At 37.8% G+C, this 27,732-nt stretch overlaps 1 protein-coding gene across 4 annotated transcripts in view; it reads left to right on the top strand.

Moving 5' to 3' along the window:
* Nucleotides 1-27,732, top strand: part of nlgn2a (neuroligin 2a) — a 239,911-nt gene that overhangs the window by 97,808 nt on the left and 114,371 nt on the right. For all 4 annotated transcript variants that reach the window (XM_048185892.1, XM_048185894.1, XM_048185890.1 and 1 more), the window contains exon 2: nucleotides 7,487-8,299. In XM_048185892.1, coding sequence (XP_048041849.1) covers nucleotides 7,828-8,299 — 472 coding nt within the window. In that variant the 5' untranslated portion in view covers nucleotides 7,487-7,827. The remainder of the gene's footprint in view (nucleotides 1-7,486; nucleotides 8,300-27,732) is intronic.

Genomic DNA, 27,732 nt, shown 5'->3' with positions numbered 1-27,732 from the left:
TTTTTCTTAATCTTTCTCATGCTCTCCAGTGTTTTTCACTTGTCACTTCTTTTCTCCTGATCAGTTCAGGTGTATTATTGTTTAAGGGGAATATGTTTGGTGTGTAACTGTGTATGTGAGTGTTGTGCAATGTGTATAGTCTCTAAGGTTTAATTAAAGAGCAGCCAGAGAATCCTGTTAATGGTCCCAAGACTCCCCTCAGAACCCCAGAGTCATCCTCTTCTATTTTACACTCCACAGAACACACACACACAGAGAGAGAGAGACGATAAAGTGACGAGTTATAGGAGGGATAATATAGAGAGATGCTTTTTAGTTTTATTGACAGTGTTATGTAGTACCTTTGAACATTGTAACCTGAAAAACTGAAAAAATATGCTTTTAAGGATGTATAAGGGTAGCTGAGTTAATTTTTTATATATATATTATAGTAATAATATTTTATGAATCTTTCTGGTTCTCGAATCTGATTGACTGATAGCCGTGCGATATTCCAGTGATAACAGCACTCCTACCTTTTCACCGTTTGTATCACTCCGCTTGAAGCGACTGTCATGGCGGCCGAGCAAATCAACCATATTTTTGCGAATACTACACTTGTTGTACCACAAACTGTAGTTTAAAGATTTTTTTAGACGAGAATGTAGTTGTTTACCTGAAATATGTGACTTATATTTAATCATAGCGGCTTTTTTTTTTGTTTAGAAGTTTTCGGAGATGCGAGCCCCAGGCCATCAGCGGCCTTTCACTGGTCGTGTAAGCGATATGGCTTCATTTCGGCCAGTGCTTCGGGGATTTGCCACTGGCTCTTATAGTGGTTGAACATGAGACATAATTCATTTTGGTTACATAAAACGGCCAATCTTTGGTCTTATTAATCTATTACTTGTTCCAGAGCAAGTCGAATTGTGCTATGTTAAATTTGATAATTTATATTAAGGCTATATTTAACTTACATCCTCTATATATAGCATAGCATATTGGCCACAAGTAGACGGGAAATATCAGATGAAGACTGGTCTCCGCTCTTCAAATACATAAAACATTATCCTTTATAGAGATAGTGTTTCTTGAGCAAAGAAAACACTGTACTTTTATTTACATTTGCATTGCAAAGAAGCAGAGATATCCAAACTGCGTGCAACACTTTATTCACAACAGAGGTGTGGCGGATTTGTGAGGTTTGACTGACAGTTTGAGGATCCAATGGAGTTACGATGTTTTGTCACAAGCTTTTTAAAATCCTTTTCATTCGTTAAAGGGTCATGAAACCCCCCATGTTTTACCCTGGTCGTTCACACCTCAAAGCTTAAAAACTCTGTGAAAATGGGTGTGTAAAGCTCTGGAAAAGTGGGAGTGTAGAGGGGGGGAAGAGGGGAGAGAACAATAAAACATAGACATACAACACACTCATACAGAATAATGAATATTAATATATGAGCACGGAGAAAATGACAACAAACTCCCAAGCACAAGGGAGAAATGCGAAAGAATATTTAAAAGGGCTAATAATACATTGATTACGTTTAAAAGCACTGCAGTCTGATAAACGATGCATAGTTTAATACAGAAAGAATAAAGACATAGTTTATTTTTTGTCCATTTTTCTTTGAATTTTCGATCTAAATCAGTCTTTTGTCTATTAGAATAATCGTGTCATCGTGTTCAGATACACCACTGTATCACTGTGCATAGGCTACACCGTGCTGGTTCATGTTTGGTGCATGAGAATATGTGAAATATGTCTATAAAAACTTTAAACATGGATACTTTATTCTGTTTATGAGCTATGATCCACGTGGCTAGTGTTGTTAAACTCATCGCAGAGCTCTGTGCTGAAACCGATCATATGCTCATCGTGTATATAATAACAGTTGTATTTTTTATGTGTTCGTATTCCAACTCCAGTTCTGACCCCATCACGGGCAAAATACAAACAACACTCATGTGCTTGCTGTGCTGGGGGAAACATACATACGGCTGATGTGTTCGAATGCAGAGGTGAATGAACAGCACTTTTGTGACATTTGAATTCTCCACTGTAATGCGATGACCTGTGAACATATTTTCCATTTTTGATGGTAGATTACAGCAAAACAATCCACATGCACCCAAACTTCTGCTCTGGTCGCGTCGCAGGAAAACGCATTTTTATGTTGTAGTACTGAGGAAACAAGCACCTATGACCCATGTCTCTGAATGACAACAGAGACAGAGGCAAGAGAAGTGATATGAAATGATGTGCAGCCTATACAAATCTGTTTAAAGCTCAAAAAATGTGTTCTGGTGTTTAATGACCCTTTAAAAATTTGTAAAACACACATATAGGACGTTGTTTTAGTGCTGTATGTTATGTAAAATCCCCTTAGCTATAAAAAGGGTGAATACAAAGATCGCTTTCCTCAGAGGACATTCAAACGGACTTTCATAATTATTGGTTATAATATTATGGACATCAACCCAAAGAAGGAATGTTATATCAGACAATCAGGTAATGCTCCCTCAGTCGATCTCTCTCTCTTGCTCTCTCAATAAAACTGTACAAAATACAATGAGTTTCAATGGAGGGACTCAACATTCCTTCGTTACTAATTCTAAAGTGATGTTTTAGAATTATGAACGGAGGCTTGGTCAAACTGTCAATTTGAGATTTGAATCCGTGGCGGAAGAAAGTAGTGCTGCACAAAAGAGGATTTTTAAAGACATTCCGTTGTTGTTTTTATTTATTTACACATTCGTGCCATCAAACTGTTGCAAAAACGCAATATCACACTCGTAGCCTTGCGATATGGCTGTATATCAGCACGATGTGATTACCTACAGCCGAATCACAGCCGTGCTGATATACAGCCAATATCGCACGGCTACGAGTGTGATATTGCTTTTATATATATATATAATTTTTTGTATTTTAGCCAATATTTTAATAATTTATTCAACATTTATTGCATACAAAACTTATATGCATATACATAGATTTTATGTTAATATTATTATATTATATAATATCATATTTCAGTTACACTTTAGGGTCCAATTCTCATTATTAACTAGTTGCTTATTAGCTTGCATATTACTAGGATATTGGCTGTTTATTTGTACTTATAAAGCACTTATTAAAGTCTTATTCTGCATGACCATATTCTACATCCCTTAATCCTACAGAGATTTTTTTTATTCATTTTTTTTAACTGCCTATTTTGGGGCATCATTAAATATGCGCCGATTCAGGCTGCGGCCCCTTTAAATTCTCGTGCTCCTCGCCCCGGAGCTCGCGCTTGCCTTAAACAGCATAAACAAAGTTCACACAGCTAATATAACCCTCAAAATGGATCTTTACAAAGTGTTCATCATGCAGCATGTCTAATCGCCTAAGTATGGTATTTATTTGGATGTTTACATTTGATTCTGAATGAGTTTGATAGTGCTCCGTGGCTAAAGCTAACATTACACACTGTTAGAGAGATTTATAAAGAATGAAGATGTGTTTATGAATTATACAGACTGCAAGTGTTTAAAAAATGAAAATAATGACAGTAAGAAATGGTGGTAACTTTAACCACATTTAACAGTACATTAGCAACATGCTAACAAAACATTTAGAAAGACAATTTACAAATATCACTAAAAATATCATGATATCATGGATCATGTCAGTTATTATTGTTCCATCTACCATTTTTCACTATTGTCCTTGCTTGCTTACCTGCATAAAGTCTGATGATTCAGCTGTGCATAGATCCAGACGTTAATACTGGCTGCCCTTGTGTAATGCCTTGAACATGGGCTGGCATATGCAAATATTGGGGGGCGTACATATTAATGATCCCGACTGTTACGTAACAGTTAACGTAATTTTCTGAGGTCTTTTAAACAAATGAGATTTATATAAGAAGGAGGAAACAAGTGTTTGAGACTCACTGTATGTCATTTCCATGTACTGAACTCTTGTTATTTAACTATGCCAAGGTAAATTCAATTTTTAATTCTAGGGCACCTTTAAAGAAAGTGTGAAGAATTCTAGTGCAATAATAAGAGGGTAAGGCAGCTCAACTGTTTCATTCCTTTCCCATTTCTGTCTGACCTTCTTAAATACCACACTACATATAAACTACTGGGGGATTTATACCAGAGTTGCTATTGGAATTTTACAGCATTTATCTGTATTTAAAGCGCTAATGCCTGTACAGGCCCCTGAGCAAAATACCTACTTTGTCTTCACACCTCTCGTTTTCTCTCTCTGTTCCTTTATCTTTCTCATTCTATATTTTCCTCTCTCCAATCCATAGTTCTCATATCCAAATAGCTTTATTGGCATAACAAAAAGACAGACACACATGCGGCGACAGCTCTGCACTAGAAACGCTAATGGCCACATTAAATGAGACTATTATAGGATGGTGATAAAGTAATATCACTGGAGGAGTCCATTCGGCATGATGATTGTTGCCGCATTAACGATGATGGTGATGATGATGGTGATGATGATGAGGAAGCATTGTTTTGCTTTTAAATAGCTTGCCATTCACATTACTGCACCAAGGAGGTCTGTAATACCTGGAGACAATTCTCTGTTAGCATTCCCATTCCTCTCAGTGGCAGTTGCACGGTTTGAAATCTGCCATCATTGCCAGGTTTTTTTTTTATCCAATCACCTGAGGTATATATGCTAATGACTAATCACCCTGGAGCCACAGGAAATTATGTCATAACAATGCTGTATCAATTTCCACAGTGACCATATTGAGTGTTACAATTTCTCATTCAATTTTCAATGAGTGTTCTTTCTACCTTTTATAATGTCTCTGGTCTGCACCTATTTGTGTCATTCATTGCTGTTATACCATTGCTGTCATCTCAAGAGTTGAGATTTCTTTCTCCATTAGTTTTAAAGTTCACTGCTTATGCTTGACCGTTTGCCCTCCATTTTGTCCAGACTTCAAATCTAAGAGCACATTAAATCCATTCACATAACATAAATCTCTGTCCTCTGTTTTAGCTAACTGTTAAAATGCTTAAGCGTCTAAGCTAGGCGCTCTCGGCTAAATGCTAACACCATTTGAAATGAACATCAAAGTTTTAAAGCATCAATCAGCTCTCTCAGGCGATTAGAGGCTTTAAAAAACAAAAGATGCGTTCACGGCGAAATGCGTCGGTTCTTAATTAGACTTCATATCCGCGCAGATGATTTCATTCAGGATGTGAGAGCTAAAACATCTATTTTTAGTTTGTTAGTCACAACTGACTGATAGACGCTCTTTGTGTGGGTGTTTGGAGATGTTTTCCTTTACGTCGTCTTATTGTGTTTATGATCATCAGAATGCCTTGAACGAGTCATCTGAGCTATCATTTGCCTGCAGTATTGCTTTTTTCCAGGGCTTAGACATAGAACCCTATGACAGGCACTATAACTGCTGAGTCATTGAATTTTTAAGCTATATATAAATGTGGAAAAACATTAATATTGATGGGAAGTGTTATAGAATTTTTTTATTTCCACTTTATTAAGTTTTCTGTCTCAAATGCAGTCTCGCATTGTCATTAATGAGGCTGGAAACGAAACGCTTGTATGTTCAAACCTCCTGGAAATCATTCATCACCATTTAGAGCAAGACAATAGGATAGTTTACCTAAAAATAAGATACCCTCACGAGTAGAGGCAAACCTGTAAGACTTTCTTTCTTCTGCAGAACAGATAAGGCAAAAAAGCTGTATTGTCATTTGTCAGTAATGTAAGGTTGCATGAATCACCACTCACCCAGAAGTAACTTTCAAACCAAGCAGCTTTCTGTTGATCAACACGACAAATTCACATGACCAACTTAAAAAAATATATGACTAGATTTTGCAAAATTTTGTCAAGTGTGATAATTGATAAATCTATTAGACTATATTAGCAAAATCACTTTTCTTCCTGTTTTCTTCAAAACAAAAAGTTGCATCATAAGGATATAAGTGTGCTCCATCCCGGAACAATAAAGGATTAGTTCACTTTAAAATGAAAATTTCCCCAAGATTTACTTAATCTCAAGCCATCCTAGGTGTATATGACTTTATTCTTTCTGATGAACACAATCTGAGTTAATTAGATAGATAATTAATAAACATAAACATATATTTAATAATTAATATTAATAAACATCCTCATGAATCCAAGCTTATAATGGCAGTGAAAGGGGGCAACGTTTGAAGCTCAAAAAAATGCTTCCATCCATCATAAACATAATCCACATGGTTCCGGGGGGTTAATAAAGGCCTTTTGAAGCAAATCGATGTGTTTGTGTAAGAAAAACAACCATATTTAACAAGTTGTAAAGTAAAATATCTAGCTTCCGCCAGACCACTTTCAGTATTTAACTAACTGGCGGTTACGCTTTTTTCGTAAGTTGAATATGGAAGGTGTAGGACGTAACCTAAGTGTTTTGAACTGCGAGAGGCTTTCCACTTTCTTTGTAAGTTGAATACGGAAGGTGGTCTGGCGGAAGCTAGATATTTTTCTTTATAACTTGTTAAATATGTACGTTCATGATGGATGCACTTTTTTGAGCTTCAAACTTCCATTCACGTTGCCCCCGTTCACTGTCATTACAAAGCATCAGGATATTTATTAATATAACTTTATTAATAATATCTTAAGGATATCTTTATTAATAAGAAAGTCATATACACCTAGGATGGCTTGAGGGTGAGTAAATCTTGGGGTAATTTTCATTTTAAAGTGAACCAATCCTTCAATGTTCCAGGCCGGAGCACGCTTACATCATTAGGATGCAAATTTTTGTTTTGAAGAAAACAGGAAGAAAAGCGATTTCGCTAAAATAGATTGTCTAATAGATTTATCACTCATGCAGCGCAGCGATTTTCACTTAATGGTACTGCACGTATCAGAAGATTATTACAGAGGCAGCTGACATTGATGAGGGAATTTGCAGCTTTACTCGCAAACTACAATTTATGTTCATCAATAAGGTGAGGACCAGACTCGTTATAAACCTAAATATACTCAAATTAATTGAAAAGTGTACTATCCAAGTAGTAATAAATGTTTGTTGTCATAATGATGACAGTAGCGCACACAAGAGTAGAAGCTTTTCCATTTGCGATCACACTACATACGTACTGAGCCCAATTGATCCGTTCCAGAGCCCACCTCTTCAAGCGGGCCAAGGCACGATTCAGTGTACCGCACCCGGGCATGGTACGGAGCGATCACACTAGTCAAACAAACCAGACTTTGGAGGTCAAACGTACTCCGGCATGGTTTAGATAGCCTAGTATGAGTACACCCTTTGACACAAAAATACTGAGACATTCTTAAAAAGAAAGTCTTAGTTTGGAACCGCATGGGGGTGAGTAAGGATTTTCATTTTTAGATGAACAGGTTGCAGCATTCAACATGGTACAATTTCTTGTGGTTTACATGTGGTAGCAACTTGTAAATTAACCTTTGATCACTAATCTTTACCCTTTTTATTGTTCTTGGCAGGATCAGCAATCATCTGCGTGACCGCTTTAACTGACCCCATGAGGACGGCTCAGGGAGATGGAACGTAACAGACTTTTCTCTCTTAATTTCTACAGCATTTCCATGATAACTCACCAGGGCTGAGCACAACCTTAGCCCTTCGTCCACCCCAACCCTTCCACTGTCCCCCCATTCCTGTCCTCCCTTTTCCTGCTCCCTGAAAGACCAAAACAAACAGGCAGGATCTCTTTTTCTTATTCGGTTATAATAGTTTAACTTTTTTTTGCCCTTCACTCGTGACCAAGTAAAGCGGAGGTCAATAAACCAGCGAAGTGAAGAAATAAGGAAAGAACGAGACAGTCATGTATCTGCTCCATGCCTGTAAACGGGATTTGGGCCATGCCCGCAATCCGGAGGCCACCCATGCAATTACTTTCCTCTGGTTGGCACTGTGGATTGCCTTGACATCGTGTCAGCGCATTGATCCTGGCACCAAATATCCCACTGTCACCACAAACTATGGCAAATTGCGTGGGATTAAAAAAGAGCTTAACAATGAGATTTTGGGTCCAGTGGAACAGTACTTGGGTGTCCCCTATGCCACAGCGCCAATTGGAGACCGTCGCTTTCAGCCCCCAGAAGCTCCCGGGTCCTGGCAGGAAGTGCGTAATGCTACGCAGTTTGCCCCTGTTTGCCCACAGAACGTGCATGGTGTTTTGCCCGAGATCATGCTGCCTGTATGGTTTACAGACAGCTTGGATGTGGCTGCCACCTACATTCAGAATCAGAGTGAAGACTGTCTCTACCTCAACATCTATGTGCCCACAGAGGATGGTGAGTGTCTTGCACAAAGCATTATGGTTATGACAGGGGAATAAAGTGCAACAGTTCCCGCCCACTTTTTCAGCGACCTTGGTTCTGAAAGTATCTTTTTCCATTGGGATTTTAAAATAGTCTTTGTAATATAAGCCATGAACCAAACCACCCAGCTACGAGGTCAATAACAACATTACAAACTTTAATCAGAAGCAAAAAAGTCAAAATTGGACATAAAACAGCTTTATTAATGAGGGAAAGATCCCATACAATCCCATTAGGCACTGCAACGACATAATCGAAATAAAAAACTATTGATTTAAAAATGTTGACTTGATATATATGTAGAAACAATATAGTTGCAAAATATATGGTCATATAAATGTTTAAGTTGTTTTTAGAGCTTATTTAAGTAGTTTTAGTCGATTATAACATTTGCAGTGCCTCATGGTAATTGGTGGGCTGCTTGTTTTGATTCTTTGATTGCTGGAGATTTTTTCGTAGAATCATGGGTAATGTAGTTTTCACTAGGTATTCCACTGTTAAACATAATTATTAAAAAAAAAAAGTTGAAGTTGAAGTTGAAAATAATGCAGGCTGATGGCTTCAACAGTAGTATATGCCATCAATTTTACAACCTCATAGATCACTGTAGTTATCATTAAAAATCAATTCCCCTATGGAGAAAACAAATGAGGGTTTTACTTTCTGAACCCGACTGTTGCACTCTGTACAGTAATGGAACCTATAGAATAGTATTACATGCATTTTTACATGCCTATGGTGATGCATAGTACATAGTACAATACTTCATTTTATATATATATATATATATATATATATATATATATATATATATATATTTATATACTTTGTATATTTCACACAAAAATGAACATTGTCTTCATTTACTTATTTAACTTTACTGTTGTTACAAACCTGTATGACTGACATTCTTCTGTGGAACACAAGAAAAGACAGTTTTGTCCATAAAATGAAAGTCATTGGGGTCCAGTGTTGTTTTGGACCCCATTGACTTTCACTCTATGGATAGAAACATTGTTCGAAATATCTTTCTGTGTTCTGCAGAACAAAAAAAGTCATGAGGGTAAGTAAATAATGACAAAATTTTCATTTTTGTCCGAACTCCCTCTTTAACACTACAAAGTATCATACAGTGAAATTAAATGCCTCCTTCTGCCTTTGAACTACAGTGCATTGTTATCAGACCTTGACTAAGGACATGTCCTTGCCTTCTACCAGTTATGATCAGTCCACTGCACTCTGGATCAGGACTTGTCAGGAATAGTTTACCCTATGATTCACTTTAAGAGTGAGGCCAACTGGAAAGACTAAAGCGTTCTGGGAAATTACTTATGCTCCAGTATAAGGCATGCGGCAAATTGCGGTAAATTGATGGAGAATTAACAAACCAAATAAATGACTGACTTTTTAGAATGAGGTAAAACCCATCAACATTTGTCTTTTTTTTTTTTTTCTTCTCCTCTTCCAGTCCTTTTTTTGTCTTTTTTTTTTCTTTTGAGAGAGAGCAAAGTGGACAGATACTCTCAGAGGATGGAAAGAGCTGATTTTCGAGGAGGTGTTTTTCTCTCGCAATTAAGGTTCCAGCCGCCAAGTTGCCCAGAGAAACAAATTATTGACAGCAGCAGTAATTTGCTATCTCAGAGACCTTTTTGCCTCTTTCCTCTCAGTTTTTACCACTTTTGGTATCCAGTGTTGGTGTTTTGTGTTTACAGTGGTAATTGTCTTATTTAAGCAATTCTTTCAATGATGAAAGAGTGCGTTGTAATTTGTAACTCGTGTTAATGAAGAAAAAGTCATCAAACTTATTATTATACCTCAGTATGTTAGCAGCTCATACCAAATGCATATTGGCTTCCACATAGTGCATAATGCCTTATAGCACATCAGCATACTCCAGTACATTGCAGTCAGACTGAACATCTGCATAGGCATGTGAGTCTATGTTCACAGCAAAGATGCCAGTGTTATTTTCTTGTTTTCTGACACCATCTGCAATGTGTCTCTTTTCCTTCTTCCCTTTTTCCTTCACTTTCTTGTTCTGTCTTCCAACACTAATTTTCATCCTACATTATCTCTTTCTCTGCACCATGTGTCTTTCACAAAGCCCCCTGCAAATCTGTCGATTCCTAGATTCCTGAATGTGCCAGCTCCCATTTTCCTAAATTCCCTTTAATCCACTCAGTCTCTCTCAGGCAGACTTGCAATCCTGCACATCAGTGTGGCTATTTAGAACAAAATACGTTATCCAATGCATCATATTCCTGCTCCAAATGGTGGATTAATGCCTAAATGTAGAGTATCATTAAGCTGTACATCATCATATGTGTTTATATATATATATATATATATATGCTTCAGATACAAAAGCCACCTCTGTAAAATGCTCTCGTCACATAGTATACGTTCATGAAATACTTTCACTTCAAACCCTCTAAATCCCAGCCTCAGCCCATTCAGAAATACCCATATATATATATAAACAATAAGACATTAGTAGCCATGCAATATTGCTCTCTAACAGCACAGCTGTGATTCGGGCGTAGGCACAAGGTCGCAGATAATCACAGCCGTGCTAATATAGAGCCATATCGCACGACCACGATAGTGATATTGCATTTATACAACAGTTCGATAACACAAGTGTGTAAATAAATAAGAAACAACAACGGAGTGTCTTTAAAAACCCACTTTTGAGCAGAACTACTTCCTTCTGTCATAGATTCAAAGTTGACAGTGTAACAGTTGAGCTCAAGCCTCCATTACCAATTCTAAAACGTCACTTTAGAACTAGTAACGAAGGAATGTTGAGTCGCTTCATTGAAGCTTATTGTATTATGTAGAGTAGATTATTTTGAGAGGGAGAGATTGACTAAGCAAGTGCATTACTCTTAAAACTACATTCCGTGACACAATAACAGTAGTAGATGTAAAAATACAGTGGGTTTGCTCCTGCTCCATGACACTCGCTGTAAGAATGTTCAAAGCGGCGGAGTGATTCAAACGGTGAAACAGTTCCTTGTGGTGATAATGGTACAATATTGATGGCTGGAAAGACCTATATATAAATATAGTTCAGATCTAATCAGTGAGTTCTTTTTATCAGTTTTACATATGTATAGTAACTCCATGCCTTAGAACTGCAGTGTAGATTTGCTCTTTTACAGAAGTGTATGCACGCTGTGCTGCAGTTGATCCATGTGAGAGTTAGAAGAGGGGGTGGACAGGAGATCAAAGCTACTACATCACTAACTTGGGGACCATCTTGGCCCCCCACTGCCCCAGGCAACTTATACAGCAGTATATAGTCTCATTATTTGTCTCTCTTTTGTTCTTGTTCCACTGACTATATATAGTGTCATCTGTTATAGCCTGTTTTAGACCAAACTAAAGCAGAATTCTGAATTCTTGGATGCCACAAGATATGCATCAACCATTTTATGTTGGTACAAAATGGAATTGTATTTGAATTATCTTTTGTGTTCACCAAGGCTGCATTTATTTGACCAGAAATACAGGAATGTTGTGAAATATTATTATGAATTAAAATAACTGTTTTCTATTTTAATACATTTTAAAATGTAATTTTTTCCTGTGAGTTTTCAGCATCATTACTCCAGTCTTCATTGTCACGTGATCCTTCAGAAATCAGTCTGATGTGCCTATTTGGTACAAAAAACAACAACAACAAAAAAAAAACATTTCTTATTATTATCAATTTTGGAAAAAAAATCTTGCTATTCTTGTGGAAACCGTGATTGCATTTTTGTATGATTTTTTCATCAAGAACAGCATTTATTTGAAACAGAAATATTGGGTCCCACTTTATATTAAGTGGCCTTAACTACTATGTACTTACATCAAAAAATAAGTACAATGTACTTATTGGGTTCATATTGAATTGCAAAACACATTTGCAGCTATTATGGTGGGGTACGGGTAAGGTTAGGGAAAGCTCTGGTGGTATGGGTAGGTTTAAGGGTAGGGGTAAGGGTTAAGGGATGGTTCTACAGTGTAATTATAAATGTAATTACAGAAATTAATTACAGATGTAACTTTTATTTTACTCTTTTTAATTTATCCTTGTTGAATGAAAAAAAATGACCCCAAACTTTTGAATATGCCATTTTCTGCAGTAGTCATTTGCCTTCTGCAACAATAGATCAGATTTTAAGCCAAAAGCCTAAGTTCGTATTTTTGGATGCCCAAATTGCCTCTGTCTTTTCCTCTTGTACCTGACCGGTGGTTACTGCAAGGCTGAGTAAGCCTAGGGAGAAAGTAGCAGGACCCTGTGGGAGTTGTTTGAAGGCCGGAGGCGGATGGTCAATCAGAGGCATGTGTGAGCAGGACTGATGGGTTAGTTTTTAGCATGACTGTGCACTTTGCAGCCCACTTGATTCTGTCACAGGCATGTTAATGTCACCAGCCTTTCTACTCACTCTTCACCGCCAGATCGATTTGACTGAGAGAGAACACAAAGGCTACAGAATTTTGTAATTTTACAGAAGTAAAATAAAACCAAATAAAATCTGAATAGATTGGCTTTACACACAGCAATGAAGATATAATACGATTCTACATTAAAGGAGCTACAATAACATACCATATATTGAAGTATCCAAAACAACCACCGAGGTAGAAACGAGAAATGGAAGAAAGAAATAAGGGAACACTTGAACAAAAGACGAAATGTGAACGCCACTCTTGTTTTCTATGGGAGGGAAATCAAAACTGCTTCAGAGAGCACCTGAGCGTTGGTGTGGAGGGCGTTTTTTAATTAGCTCCTGGAAGCTCTAAGGTATGCTGAATATAGACGGACCGTTACGGGCCCCTTTGAAGTGTTAGAAGCCGAGATGCACAAAAACAGCTCTGCGACGCACGACAAAAACAAATTTTCCAAGCAGAAGTTTACAGGCTACAGCTGGAGTGTTGGAGATTTTGACTTTAAACAGTATTGGTAGAGTGTAACTCGGAGGTAGGCTGCTTTTAGCAATGGCATCATTGTCAAATAATGACCAAATAAATGTTTAGAGAGAATAGAACCATTTAGCCTCCTGAGCTACTGTAGCTTGTTCTTTTCATCTGCTTCCCTTTTTTCACTAAATGAAAAACAAAGGAAGGCTTCAATTTTGCAGCAAGGTCAAACCAATGGAATCAGCAGAGGTCAGTTTCTCAGCTTCGAGTTTTTAGTGCCAAATAATGAGAGCAAATTGGTAACTTTCCACCTCAGAACGTGTGCAGGCTTACTTGAAATTGTGTGTGCGAGTGCGTGCGTGTGTGTGTGTGTGTGTAAATGCCAGAGCAGAACTGTTATATTGTTAGACTGCTGTGCCATGAGATTTTGGGGAGGAAGTGTGTGTTAATGAATGTGTCTATAAGGCTGTCAGCTCAAGAGAATAACAAATACTCAATTAAAAGAATGAGATAACAGCTGATGGACACAAGAAAGAGAATTAGAAATGTTGTGAGTAATAAAGATGTAAAGCACAAGAATAAAGGAAGAATATACAGCAAAGCAAGACTGAATAAGTGAGAGTGTTAAAATCGAAATAAAAGAAACATTAAAACCAGAGAGGTGCAGAGAAATGGAGGGGGAAAGGAGATGAGAGCAGATATGTATGGATAGATAACGCTGACACAGAATGAGGGTTTGGCAGGGGAAGGGGTCGCCTTGGCAACCCCGCAGCTCTTCCTGCGTGTAGCTGTCAGGCAGCGCGTCAGAGCTGTGCGAGCGTGTGTGTGCATCCTTGTGCGTTACCACTAGACTCTCAATGAAGGAATTAGCAAGAGCTCTGCCACACACTCTATTTATAGCCACAGAAGAGAGAAGCACTTGAGAGAAAGTTATTAGGTGTGTGTGTGTGTGTGTGTGTGTGTGTGTGTGTGTGTGTCTTGACGTAGGCCGTCGTTGTGCAGATGGTGCATTGTGCCAGGTCGTGCCGTGCTTTCTTTCTCATCTTTGCCCCACACAAAACTCCACTCACATGCTAACAAGCTAATTGGTTTGACATCAGTTGTCATTGGAGGTGTTTGTTCAGTTGCAGGCTATTGACGGAAATGAGCTTGTTAAAGATCCCTCTGACTTCTGAGGCTGTTACAGAAAGCAGTGCGAATTAATGGACCCCATTAATAAACACGTATAGATTTGGTCTCTAAAGAAGCTGCTTTCAGGACTGTCTAAAGGCTCTGACACGCCGCCGTTGAGCATCGGCCGGCCCAGTTTTTGCAGTGTGTTCCACACCGTCGGCACTATTCGGACCCCGTTGGGGGCTTTTTGGTCGATTGAGCATGTTGAATCGGTTAGAGAAAGAACTCTGATTGGCTGTTCAGTTTAGCGAACGAGTCAGTGAACGAGAATAAAAGCGAAAGTGATGAAAGCGAGCTAAAACGTCAACAGATACAGATAGAAGGCTATTCTCTAATTTTACGTTGTCTTAAGAAAGCGCTGCTTTGTTATATTTGCAGTTTGTATATCTGCAGTCCCAGTTTTGGTTTCCTTTTTTTGAATCACGAATATAAACTATGATACCTGCCGATATAGATAGTAAGTGCAGGTTTTTGACCAAGATGCAGCTGACAGCCACAGTCAGCTTTCGGCGGCGCTAGTTCTTTTACGGTGACTTGGTGTCACAGCGTTAAAGGATTAGTTCACTTCAGAATTAAAATTTCCTGATAATTTACTCACCCCCATGTCATCCAAGATGTTTATCTTTCTTTCTTCAGTCAAAAAGAAATTATGGTTTTTGAGGAAAACATTCCAGGATTTTTTTCCATATAGTGGACTTCAGTGGGGAACAACAGGTTAAAGGTCCAAATTGCAGTTTCAATGCAGCTTCAAAGGGCTCTACGTGAAAAAAAAAAAAAAAAAAAAAATTATATACTTTTTACCACAAATGCTCGCCTTACACTGCTCTGCAATACGCCACACATTGCGTAATCACGTTGGAAATCGTAATCAGTACCCAGGCAGAGCGAAAAACTTCTCATTTTCTCCTTCAACTTCAAAATTGTCCGACAACATTTTTTACCTTTTCTTGTAAATGCCGTTTGAGTCTTTGCATGTTTGCTTTGTGGACACTGGATCGATACTTCCGCCTATGTCACGTGTGACCTTTCCATCGTGATTACTTAATGTGTGGCGCATTGCAGCTAGTGCAAGACAAGCATTTGTGGTTAAAATATATGAATATTTATTTTTTTTAGAAAATGACTGATCGTTTCGCTAGATAAGACCCTTATTCCTCGGCTGGTATCGTGTAGAGCCACTATATGGAGAAAAACCCTGGAATGTTTTGCTCAAAAACCTTAATTTCTTTTGGACTGAAGAAAGAAAGAAAGACATAAACATCTTGGATGACATGGGGGTGAGTAAATTATCAGGAAATTTTTATTCTGAAGTGAACTAATCCTTTAATGGCTAAAAGTGTAAAATGGAGGATGCTGTCTGTGTTAACGGCTAAATACTGTTCGAAATTGCCAATGCTGATATAAAGCTAATATACATATATCACTCAATATACCTATGTGTTTTATTTAAACATGGTCACAAGATAGTACAAGTGTAATAATTGCTGCATTTAAAGGGATAGTTAACCCAAAAATGAAAATTCTGTCTTAATTTACTCACCCTCAACTGTTTGGTTACAAACATTCTTCATGTATACAGGTTTAGAACAACTTGAGGGTTAGTAAATGATGACAGAATTTTCATTTTTGGGTGAACTATCCCTTTAAATTTAGGGGGGGACACTAGAAAGGAATTAAAGTAAAAGTTCACTCAAATCATTTACTAACTGTCATGTCTTTTCACACTTTTTTCATTTGTTCAGTTAAAGTTTTATTCATTTTATTTATTTCAGGTAATTTTTTTTATGGTTTTAGTTAACTAATAACCTGTGATCTAATATTATTGAGTGTCAATAATTTTCGATATTCACAGAAAATTAAGATCATACAGGTTTGGAATAACATAAGGATGAGTAAATAATGACAGAATTGTCATTTTGGGTGAACTGTTCCTAACTGCTACTTAAAGGACTTTCTTTGTTTTGGGTGGTAACAGGCTTCAAAAATGCCACCCGGTGTCTTTCCTCTCACTCATAGAGACACATGGAAACATGCACACACATGTACACATGCACACAGAGCCATTGCCCTCTCATTCCTCTCAGGCTCTTTCTCTCTCTCCTCCTGCTGCTTTCTTTCTCACTTTTTCTTCTCTCTCTTTCTCTTCTGCTCTCTAACTCCATGTAGCTCAAAGGGCCGTCTCTTCAGTGCCTGCTGCAGCTTAGGCGGCAAGTGGCTGTGAATGCAAATTAGATTCAAAAACAGACACACACACACACACACAGGGCTTGTACCTCTCCTGGTGCTTCGGAGAAGGATGAATGTGGAAGTAGAAGCTGTGGGAGAGGCAGAGAAGGAAAGAGCAACGAGGAGAAAGATGGAATAAGGTGAAAATAAAGAGGATAGGAAGTTTTGAGAGTGCATGAAAAGTGAACTAGCCTGATCTTATATCTCATTTTGAAGGTGCAGTAAGCAATTTATGGGAAAAACTGTTGATATTTGAAATCATTCCAAACAAACACAGCCCTCCCTTCATTGCTCCACCCCACACAATGCAAGAGTGGATGTCTCTTTATCATAGCTGAAGTGAAGCAGAATTATGCTTCAGAAAAATAAAGTGAAGATGATGAACGAGCAACAAGGAAGAACAAACAATGAAAGTACAGTACACAAGGGTATATACAAGCAAGAGTTGGTTGTTAGTCGCCAGCAGCAGCACAGCAGCTCCAGACAAACAATGACACTCAAAACTGTCCTGTTACTATAGCTAGCATTAAAACAACAGCATATCTTGGTTCTGTGAAACAGAGCAAAACTGGTGTTACTCACGTATGGAACAGAAACAACGCAACCTTGGCGTCTGTTTTCAGGCCTTCCTACTTAGGTCACTCCAGCGCTGTAAAGCTTTTCTAATATTAACACCCCTGACAGCAACAGAGTGACGGCCCAGATCCGGCCCACATCTGGTACATGTGAATTACATGCGGACTGGATGTGGGCCGGATCTGGGCCACACTATGTTGCTGTCTGGGACAGGTCCTAAAGCTCTTGCCTGATCGTAACCCTTCTTTTTCCAGTAATATTCCTTTGAGCTTTTCCTTTTTGTAATGTCTCTCAGCCATCTCCCTTTCTACAGTCTTTCTACAAATCTTGCTCAATCTCTCTCCTCCCCCATCATGAGTGGACACGCACCCTACTGCTGATTGGCTACAAGTGTGTTGTGCTCGGTCCAATCCACTTTCAACAGCATTTCTCAGAAATCACTTACTGCACCTTTAAGAGTGTGAAAAAAAGATTGCGTACATTTCCCATCGGCAGGCCCAGATGAATATCGGCAGACTTTTTTTTTTTGCCATTTTCTATGCTTATTTTGTAGAAAAATCAGCAAATTTCTGTCAAATGGAGGTCTTGAAACTGTTTTAGGGGACACAGCGAGAAGAGAAGAGAAGAGAAGAGAAGAGAAGAGAAGAGAAGAGAAGAGAAGAGAAGAGAAGAGAAGAGAAGAGAAGAGAAGAGAAGAGAAGAGAAGAGAAGAGAAGAGAAGAGAATGGCGTGGTGGAACACTCTCAGTGACAGTGACATGTTCTGTTTTGATCCAGGTGATTAGCGGCTGCTTTTGTGTGTTTTAACAGGATTACGGCAACATCAGCGAGAAGAGGAGGAAAACAATAGTCACTTAAAATGAGCTAGATTACATTAAATCAGCAAGATTAGCCTGCATCTGTCATGTGTGCACTCATACACACAGTCTCTCGCTGACACACACATAAACGTCATTAGTAGGCCTCATAAGTCACAATGGAGTGTTTGCCTTAGCTGTCACAAACCATTATTCTAGAGTTATGATTGTTTTTGCTCTCCAAGACACTGTATGATTACAACCGACAGCCTTTTTCTGATTCTTTTATAATTATTATGCAGGCAGATATTAGAATCTCATATTAATTGAGAATTTACATGGAAAAATTGTGCTCCAACAAATTAGTCACACCACAGGACTAACTGAAATGCAAAGAAAGAAAAAAAATGTAATGAAAATGAAGTGACGGCACTTTTTTCCCCTCATAAATACATTTTACTGAAAATATTGATGTGTATATCTACCTCATATTTTGATGATGTGTAATGTGAGGAGTATTCCATGTGTTGCCACATTGAGATAAAAGTTGGGCTAGACCTGACAGGTGTTTTCTTCAGATTCGACTTAAATCAGGGATGTCCAGTCCTACTCCTGGAGGGCCTTCATAATTAAACACACCTGAACCAGCTAATCTAGGCTTTCAGGACCACTAGACACTTGTGTTGGAGCAGTTTGGAGCTAAATACTGCAGGAAGGTGGCCCTCCAGGAGCAGGTTTGGACACCCCTGTCTTAAAGGGATAGTTCACCCAAAAATGCAAATTCTGTCATCATTTACTCACCCTCAAGTTGTTCCAAACCTCTATGAATTTCTTTCTTCTGCTGAACACAGAAGAAGGTATTTTGAAGAATGTGGGCAACTAAACAGTTTTCAACTTTTTCCCATACTCTGGAAGTCTGGTTACCCACATTCTGTTAATTGGTTAACTGTAAGTTACCCTACCGTATACAGTGAAAAACTGAAAATGGTTTAACTTCACATTATATGTAAATTTGCTGTAAAATACTGTCAAATGTTTGTTTCTGCAAATAAAGCTATGATTTACCATATAATTTGCGGTAAAAAAACAAAAAAAACAAAAAAAAAAAACAGTAAAAGGATTTAACGCTATGCTATTTAGGTAATGTGTATTACATTACTGTAGTGCTGTGTGTTACCCTCATGGTATTTTGTGTTTGTGTGTATGACCCTGTGCACGGTGAATTTGTGGCAACCATTGCTGCCATTTATTTTTGCTTTTGTAAATTTAACAGGATATATTTACAATGGATATTTTTACTGAAAAAAAAAAAAAATTAAGAACAGATTTTTTGCAGTGTAGCTTGGATTATCTCTGTAATAGTGGACTGTTTAGGCACATTAGTTCTTAGAATATGACAGGCATTATAATGGGCTCTTGGCTCATGTCAGTTGTATGCAGAATTTGAAGAGCCTAATGTCAGTCCTATGACAGCTTTCTGCAGTCTTTATGACTGAGCAGGAAGATATATCACCGGGCATCATGTTTCTCTGGAGACCCAGCTTTAATTCCGAGCGGCAGGGGTTACCGGGGAAACAGTTTTAACCTTCATGCTGTCTGCATCTCCACCGCACCTAAATGTCATCCCATCCAGCTCGGCTCTGTTCAAATACTCCTCTTTTCACACATTCACTCCATCCCAGACACCTTATCTCTGTGTGTACCTCCCTCTCTTTCTCTCTATCTACACCAAACACTCCTTCCACTTTCATTCAGCCTCCTCTTTTTCTCTATGTATCACTTGTGCTCCATTTTACTCTCTAAATCTATAATAGTACCATGTTTTTTTGGACGTTGTACCATGGCAGTTCTGTTGCTTTTTGGACACTACCACGATGATAATGGTGTTATAGAATCATTTGGGTATACATTTTCCCACAGAGGCTGCGTCATGTTGTCTCTCTGCCCTCTTTGGCAATGACTTTGCAGGCAGCTTTTGCACACAAAGGTAACTCCTGGAACTAATTTCAGACAGGCAACATAACGGTCTAATAATCTACTACAAAGCAGAGAGAGCTTTGAAGATACCAAAGTGAAAATCTAATTACTACAATTCTAATTTCTCGCTTATATTTAAGCTCAACTGTCACTGCATTGAGTGCACAGGATAGTGGGATATTATAGACAGTGAAGGATAAATCAATGCTCCCTTCAAAAATTGATCAGATGAAGGTATCTCAGTAGACAGGATGTGACATGATCATAGGACTTGGACGTGCCTTGTCACCTTCCTACCTCCATATGCTGCATGCAGAATCAGCATCCTTCAGCTTTCAGATGCAGTTAGAGATTTACAATAAGTACAGTATTATATATATATATATATATATATATATATATATATATACAGTACAGTCCAAAAGTTTGGAACCACTAAGATTTTTAATGTTTTTAAAAGAAGTTTCGTCTGCTCACCAAAGCTAAATTTATTTAATTAAAAATACAGTAAAAAACAGTAATATTGTGAAATATTATTACAATTTAAAATAACTGTTTTCTATTTGAATATATTTCACAAAGTAATTTATTCCTGTGATGGCAAAGCTGAATTTTCAGCATCATTACTCCAGTCTTCAGTGTCACATGATCCTTCAGAAATCATTCTAATATGCTGATCTGCTGCTCAAGAAACATTTAACATTTGTGTACAATATTTTTTTTTCAGGATTATTTAATGAATAGAAAGTTCAAAAGAACAGTGTTTATCTGAAATCTAATCTTTTGTAACATTATAAATGTCTTTACTGCCACTTTTGATTGATTTAATGCATCCTTGCTGAATAAAAGTATTCATTTCTTTAATTTCTTTTCAAAAAAATAAAAATAAAAATTCTTACTGACCTCAAACTTTTGAACGGTAGTGTATAATGCTACAGAAGCTTTGTATTTCAGATAAATGCTGTTCTTTTGAACTTTCTATTCATCAAGGAATCCTGAAAAAAAAAGTACACAACTGTTTTCAACATTGAAAATAATCATAAATGTTTATTGAGCAGCAAATCAGCATATTAGAATGATTTCTGAAGGATCATGTGACACTGAAGACTGGAGTAAATTCAGCTTTGCATCACAGGAATAAATTACTTTGTCAAATATATTTAAATAGAAAACAGTTATTTTAAATTGTAATAATATTTCACAATATTACTGTTTTTTTACTGTATTTTTAATTAAATAAATGTAGCCTTGGTGAGCAGACGAAACTTCTTTTAAAAACATTAAAAATCTTAGTGGTTCCAAACTTTTGGACTGTACTGTATATATATATAATATATAAAATGTAAGCAATCAGGTATTCGAGGCTGTGCTGTATTGTGAATAAGTCACAGGGCGTTGTTGCCCCTTCAGCCGTGACTTATTCAAGATACAGCACAGCCTCAAATACCTGATTTTAAAGTTTAAAGTTTGATATTAAAGCCAAAAATATGTATCAATGCAACTTTCATGAAGTGAACTTTCACTAAAAGCCTTTCTTCTGCCAGAAAAAATAGTCCCTGACCGTGAACAGCAACAGAAGTTACATGATTACGCCATTAGATGGCGGCAAAGACTGTCTTTATGAGTGTGTCAGTCAGTAGCGAAGACATTTACATTGAAAAGACTGAACTGTTGTGAACACGGAACAAGACGCAACTGACAAATGCTTTGACTTGCGATGTCAGTCGCGGGAAAACCCCTTAACTGTTAAAAGGACAAGATAATACATCGGGCATTTAAACAGATTTTTTATGAACATAGGACTGATCTGAAGTAAAATGCTAAATCTGAATGCATGTAATAAACACGCTTACTCAGTCTCTTTCTCACAATACTCTTCTACATAATACAGTAAGCTTAATGAACAATATCAAATGAAAACATACAGTTTATGTTGCTAAGGGTGTTGTGTAGTGATACACAGAACCGTTGGGTGAAGGTTTTTTATGCGGCCGTTCTAATGACGGACAAAATTCACAAGTCCATTAAGCTTTATTTTGGTAAAATGTTAATAATATTATGACACATTTTCATCTTTGACATCTTTAATTGTTTTAAAAAAAAAAAAGCAGTGTTTTTTTTTTCCATTTCCTGAAAAGTAGTGTTTTTGAAGATACCAGTTTTCTGCCTGACAGCAACAATATTTGAGATACCATTACTTTCTATCTTTCTTTTAATTGCTCTGTTTTTCACTGTCTCTTTACATTTGTCCTCTTTCAGTACCACAAATGTTCCTCACCACTTTATCAAAGCGAAAAAAACCCTGAACTCATAATAGATCCATGCTGGACTGTGGCAATACTCGGTTTAATAGAAATGCCTCTAATGCTAATTCTAATTCCAATTTACATCTCCCCACGTCGTGTAATAGAAACACACTTCACACCAGGTCGGCCAGGCATCTTTAATGCTGTTAAATAGAGCTCAATTATATCCAGTCTATCAAAGTCACTTGGGTGCTCTCTTTCTATCTCCGCTCTAATTTCTACCCATTTCCACTCAGGAGAAGCTGAGAGGCATGAAAACATCAGGTGGAAGCCATCTGGCTATCTCATTCCTCTTTCAAGCTGATTTTCTGAATCATATTTCTGTAAAAAGGGTGAGCCACAGGTAGCAGATTGAACTCATATCCCCCCGTTTGGGATATCAGAGGAGAGGGTAGATTCCTGCTAGAACGTTCCGGTCCACAGACACCTGTGGTCGGCCTGATTACGAGCCCTGACACCTAACACTGAGGGAGTGTGTAATTCGACTGGCATCTGCTGATGAGGCTCGCTCTGTGTGTGTGTGTGTGTGAGAGAGAGGGCACACAAAAAAACAGTGGCCTTGTATAACTCATGCAGAGCATATACATCTACTTTAAGTTTTGTGTACACACATACTCAGATGCACACGCAATCACAAGATTTTACATTAAAACACATAACACATGCAAAATGATATAGACAAACCTTCATATCACAAACTTCTCAATAACCACATTCGCGCACACACACATACTTGTATCACTGGCTGGATTGTTAAAGTAGAGGTGCAGAACCAGAAGAGCGTCACATGCGCAGATTCTCACATAGCAAACACCCTGCTGGTGTTTGCTACCCCGTTAAGGCCAGAGGGCAGGGCAAGGTCATAATCAGGAACTGGGGTTGAAATAATAGATTGCATAAGCACTTCACCAAACAGAAAAGAGAAAAGGCAGGCTTGGAAAAAGAGGTTATGTGGAGAGAAATGATGAGGAAAGATGATCAAAAAAAAAAAAAAAAAATTGGAAAGGCGTGCAGCAGAGGAGAGAGAAAATGAATATGAGAGAGGCAAGGGACGGTCAAATGGATTGGAGGAGGATGAATTTGGGAGCAATATCTCCATCCAGGTAGAAATCAGTGACTGGAAAGTAGAAATGAGCCTCTTGAATTGGATGGAATTGATTTTGGACGGTTAAAGGGCCAACCTGAGACAATAATTCTATATATAGAGAAGTTATAATAATGAAGAAAATATATATATATATATATATATATATATATATATATATAGAAGACCAAAGCAAAAAAACAGATTTGTGACAACTTTGAAAATGTATTTAAAATAAAAAAAACCCTGAAATATTTACATTGCATAAGTATTGATACCCTTTTCTGGGACACTTGAAATTTAGCTCCAGTTTCACTTCTAGATGTTACTTTTAGTGGAGTTAAAGCTACAATATGTAGATTTTTCACCGCTAGAGGTCACCATCCAAAACAAAGGCGTAGCTTGATGATGCCGAGTTTGAGCACGGATTCTTGGGAGATGTCATCTTCACCTCACAGCCAGTGGAAAAGTATCGGGATGGGACTCGGGCAGAAAACATTTTCATGGATGAGATTATTAATGTTACTGTCGTATGAAGCAGACCAGGGCGAGTGCTGTTGGAGCTGAACGAGGCCGCTGGAGAGATTGTTAATGAGAGACATACGCAACACACCTCACTAGCAGCGGAGCTCTAATTATGCCGTTGTTGCCGCTTCTGCTTCTTCTGATCAAGCGTTTGAGGTAACACACTGCTGTTTATCATATTAGATACATTTGAGTGTGTTGAAAACTATGTTATGACGTTACTCTGTGTGTTCGCTCGGCGCCTGCTGTGAGACACTTGTTGCACACTGCAGTAAGACATCGATTTTAGAATATCATATTAATAGATGCTTGGTTGCTTGTGTTGATAAATGGCATGCAATTTACAGCGTATTGTATGATGGAGAAAATGCTGTATTAGCTACTTGACAAAGTACTGTTTTTCTCTAAGGCATGTTAAAAGCATTGTACTCTCGAAAAATCAAGAAAACTAGATTTAAACAATAAGACTAAACGTGTTGAGCTATATAACAATAATTAGTTTTCTGTCTATAAATGTAACCAAACAGTTTTTCCCTTGCCTAATAAAACATGTAATATATTAAAGCTCTTTGATGTTTCCATGGTTTCTACAAAATAAAACCGAAAACCGAGGGTAACGCAGATATGACGCCATTGACAGGCGACTCCCGGACACAACCCATATCCTTGGTTAAAATCGTGATTTTCTCATGATTTACAAATAGTTGGAAACATTTGGGATTTTGTAAGTACTCAACTGAACAAAATATATAACACTGGCCTAGTGGTTTTTGGATATTTTACTGCAAAAATCTTACATATTGTGCCTTTAACCTGTGGCACATTCAATTGAATGGACATGATTTAGAATGGCACACACCTCTCAATAAAAGGTCTAACAGCTGAAAATATATATTAGAGCAAAAACCAAGCCATAAGGTCAAAAGAACTGCCTGTAGAGCTCAGAGACAGGATTGTGTCGAGACAGAACTGGGGAAGACTACAAAAAATTCTGCTGCTTTGAAGGTTCACAGAAGCATGTAGCCTCTATAATCCTTAATGGAAGAAGTTTGAAACAACCAGTACTCTTCCTAGAGCTGGCCTCCTGGCCAAACTGAGCAATCGATGGAGAAGGGCCTTGGTTACAGTGGTAACCAAGAAGCTGATGGTCAGTCTAGTTGAGCTCCATGATCATATATGAATATGAGAGAAATTTACAGAAGGACAAACATCACAACACTCCACTTAACTGGGTTTTATGTCAGAGTGGCCAGACTCAAGCCTCTCCTCACTGAAGACACATGAAAACCCACTTGGAATTTGCAAAAAAAAGCACCTAAAGGACCAATATTCTCTGGTCTGATGAACATCAGTTCCAAGCATCATATATGGATAGGTAGCCTTATTAAAAACCTAGTCCGGAGCAGTCAGAACCTCAGACAGGACAGAAGGTTCACCTTCCAACATGACAGTGACTCTAAGCACACAACTGCATTTAACCCATCCAAGTTACTGGCTTATGGATAACTCTGTGAATGTCCTTGTGTGTAGGACTTGTAGCACTGTAATGGTGCTTCAACTAAGTACTGAGCTAAGGGTACAAATACTTATGCAATGTACTTATTTCAGCTTTTCCTTTTTTAATAAATTTGCAAAGTTGTCTCAAATCTGTTTTTTGCTTTGTCATTATAGTGTATGGAGTGTAGATTGATGTGAAAAAAATGTAATTTAAAGTAGGCAGAAACAAAAAAATGTGATGAATATATATATAACACACACACATACACGCAATAGTGACCAAACGTGATGTCTGGCCTAGGAAAAATTACCTTTATTCAAATATTATTACGTACATAAATATATGATTTAAGCTTTATACAACACTTCCTCCTTTTTAATGTTCGCCTACAATAATTCAGCCTGACCTTTACTGAATCTCATTCCACATCCTGCCATTTGGTTTTCCTCCCAATCAGATTACCTTTTGACACCAAGCACCACCATCCTGTCATCGTTGGAAAGGGGAGCCAGTAGTGGACTCATCTGTAAACTCAGTGGCAGATGGCACTTCCTTTTTGGCCAGACTGTCTCTCTTGTGTGTTTGATTGACAAGATATTTCCCTCTGTCAGCAAATACACGCATTGTCCCCTGATTTTACCCTCCATCTCTACCAGAGCGAGAGTTATCTGACCCGTTTTTCCCTCACATGTACATGCACTCTTTCTCTCACCTTTCCTTTTTTTTCTTTAATGTCGAGGAAGGACAGCCATGTCCAGCAGAAAGACCTCTTCATTATTTTTCTATATGTATCTCTCTCTTTCACTGTCTCTCTCTTTGACAGGCATTTTCCAGGTCAGCCCACACAGAAAGAAGTCTAAAAAGGGTCTAAAAATATCTCTATAATGGATTCTCTGACAAAAATGATTTGTTTCATGAGGTTACACTCCTTTGTGCTCTTCCACCCCTATCTGCACCTGTTTATTTTCACTGTGGAATACAGAAACCTGAGACCACTTGTGAAAATCTGTTTTGATTTTCTTTTTTTCATTAAATTTAATTTTTTATAAACCAATTAAATTAATTAGGGAAAAAAAATTCTTTGATTACATTTTTTAAATCCAAAAACTTTATTTACAGCTTTAAAGGGTTATGATGTGGATTTTTTTGTTAATATGTTGAGGTTCACTTGCAATGTTTATAAAGTTTTTATGCCGCAAAAAAAAAAAAAAAATTATAATAATAATTATTTGTGGAAAAATGATTATTTTCAACCCTCATTCTGACACTCTGTCTGAATGATCAGTTTTTAAGGGGCAGCTCCTTTAAGGCTTGTCAGTAAATGGCCACTGTTTTGATTGGCTAATGTCATTGCATAGGAAACAGTATCGAAAACAAAACAAAAATAACGACTTTTATTAAACAATTTCTTCTCTACCCTGTCGTTCTCCTACGCAGTTTACGTTGAAGACACAGTGCAGAGCTTCCAGGTTCTACGTCAGAACGCTGACTCATTGTTGTCCGGCTCCTGCATCAGCATCGCACGCATACGTCGTGGTGCTCACGTGAACAGCGTCGGCCAATAATGAGCCGCCGTTCTGACGTAGAACCTGGAAGCTCTGCATTGTGTCTTCAGCATAAACTGCGTAGGACAGTGGTTCCCAAACTGGGGTACGCGTACCCCTGGGGGTACGTGAAGTGACAAGAGGGGGTACGCGAACAAAATGCTGAGTAGTTTATTTAATTCTACCTTAAAGTAATATTAAAAGCAAGCATGTATTTCTAACTGCCAAAATGCCATAAATCCAGTACATTTAATGAAATTACCTCATCATTTGCAGTCATAAATGACTGCATCCACTGAAGCAACATGAATATGATAGATTGCGTGCAGTCTGCTGCCTTAAATCACGCTAAATTACTGTTCTCGACAATGCACCTTTGTAAAAGTGGGGATTTAGCACTTACTCACATGAAAAACAAATATAGACACAGATAGTGGATTAATTTCGATTTAAGACTCAAACTTTCTCCGATACAAAAACATACCTTGTGTGAGTTCTTGTATTTAATGATGATAACGAGAATGCAATTGTTCCCAAATATCCACATGACTGCAAACGTGATACAACAGGTCAAAAAATAAAACGTACATTTTAAACACAGTACTGTCAGTATTTACTGTATTTTGCAATGAAATAATAGTTCTGACGAAAACCACAGCAGAACTGCAACACACGTCTGTGTTTCGTGAACGGCTTTGAACGAATCGTGAGAGTCAGTGATTCAATGATTCATTCACAGCCACTTGATTCGTTACTGAATGAATTGAATAACTCGATGACTCACTCATAA

Source organism: Megalobrama amblycephala, linkage group LG3, assembly GCF_018812025.1.
Source record: "Megalobrama amblycephala isolate DHTTF-2021 linkage group LG3, ASM1881202v1, whole genome shotgun sequence".
In the NCBI taxonomy this organism is placed as follows: Eukaryota; Metazoa; Chordata; class Actinopteri; order Cypriniformes; family Xenocyprididae; genus Megalobrama; species Megalobrama amblycephala.
The sequence above is the reverse complement of the archived record's forward strand: the minus strand, read 5'-3'. Positions and strand labels throughout refer to the sequence as shown.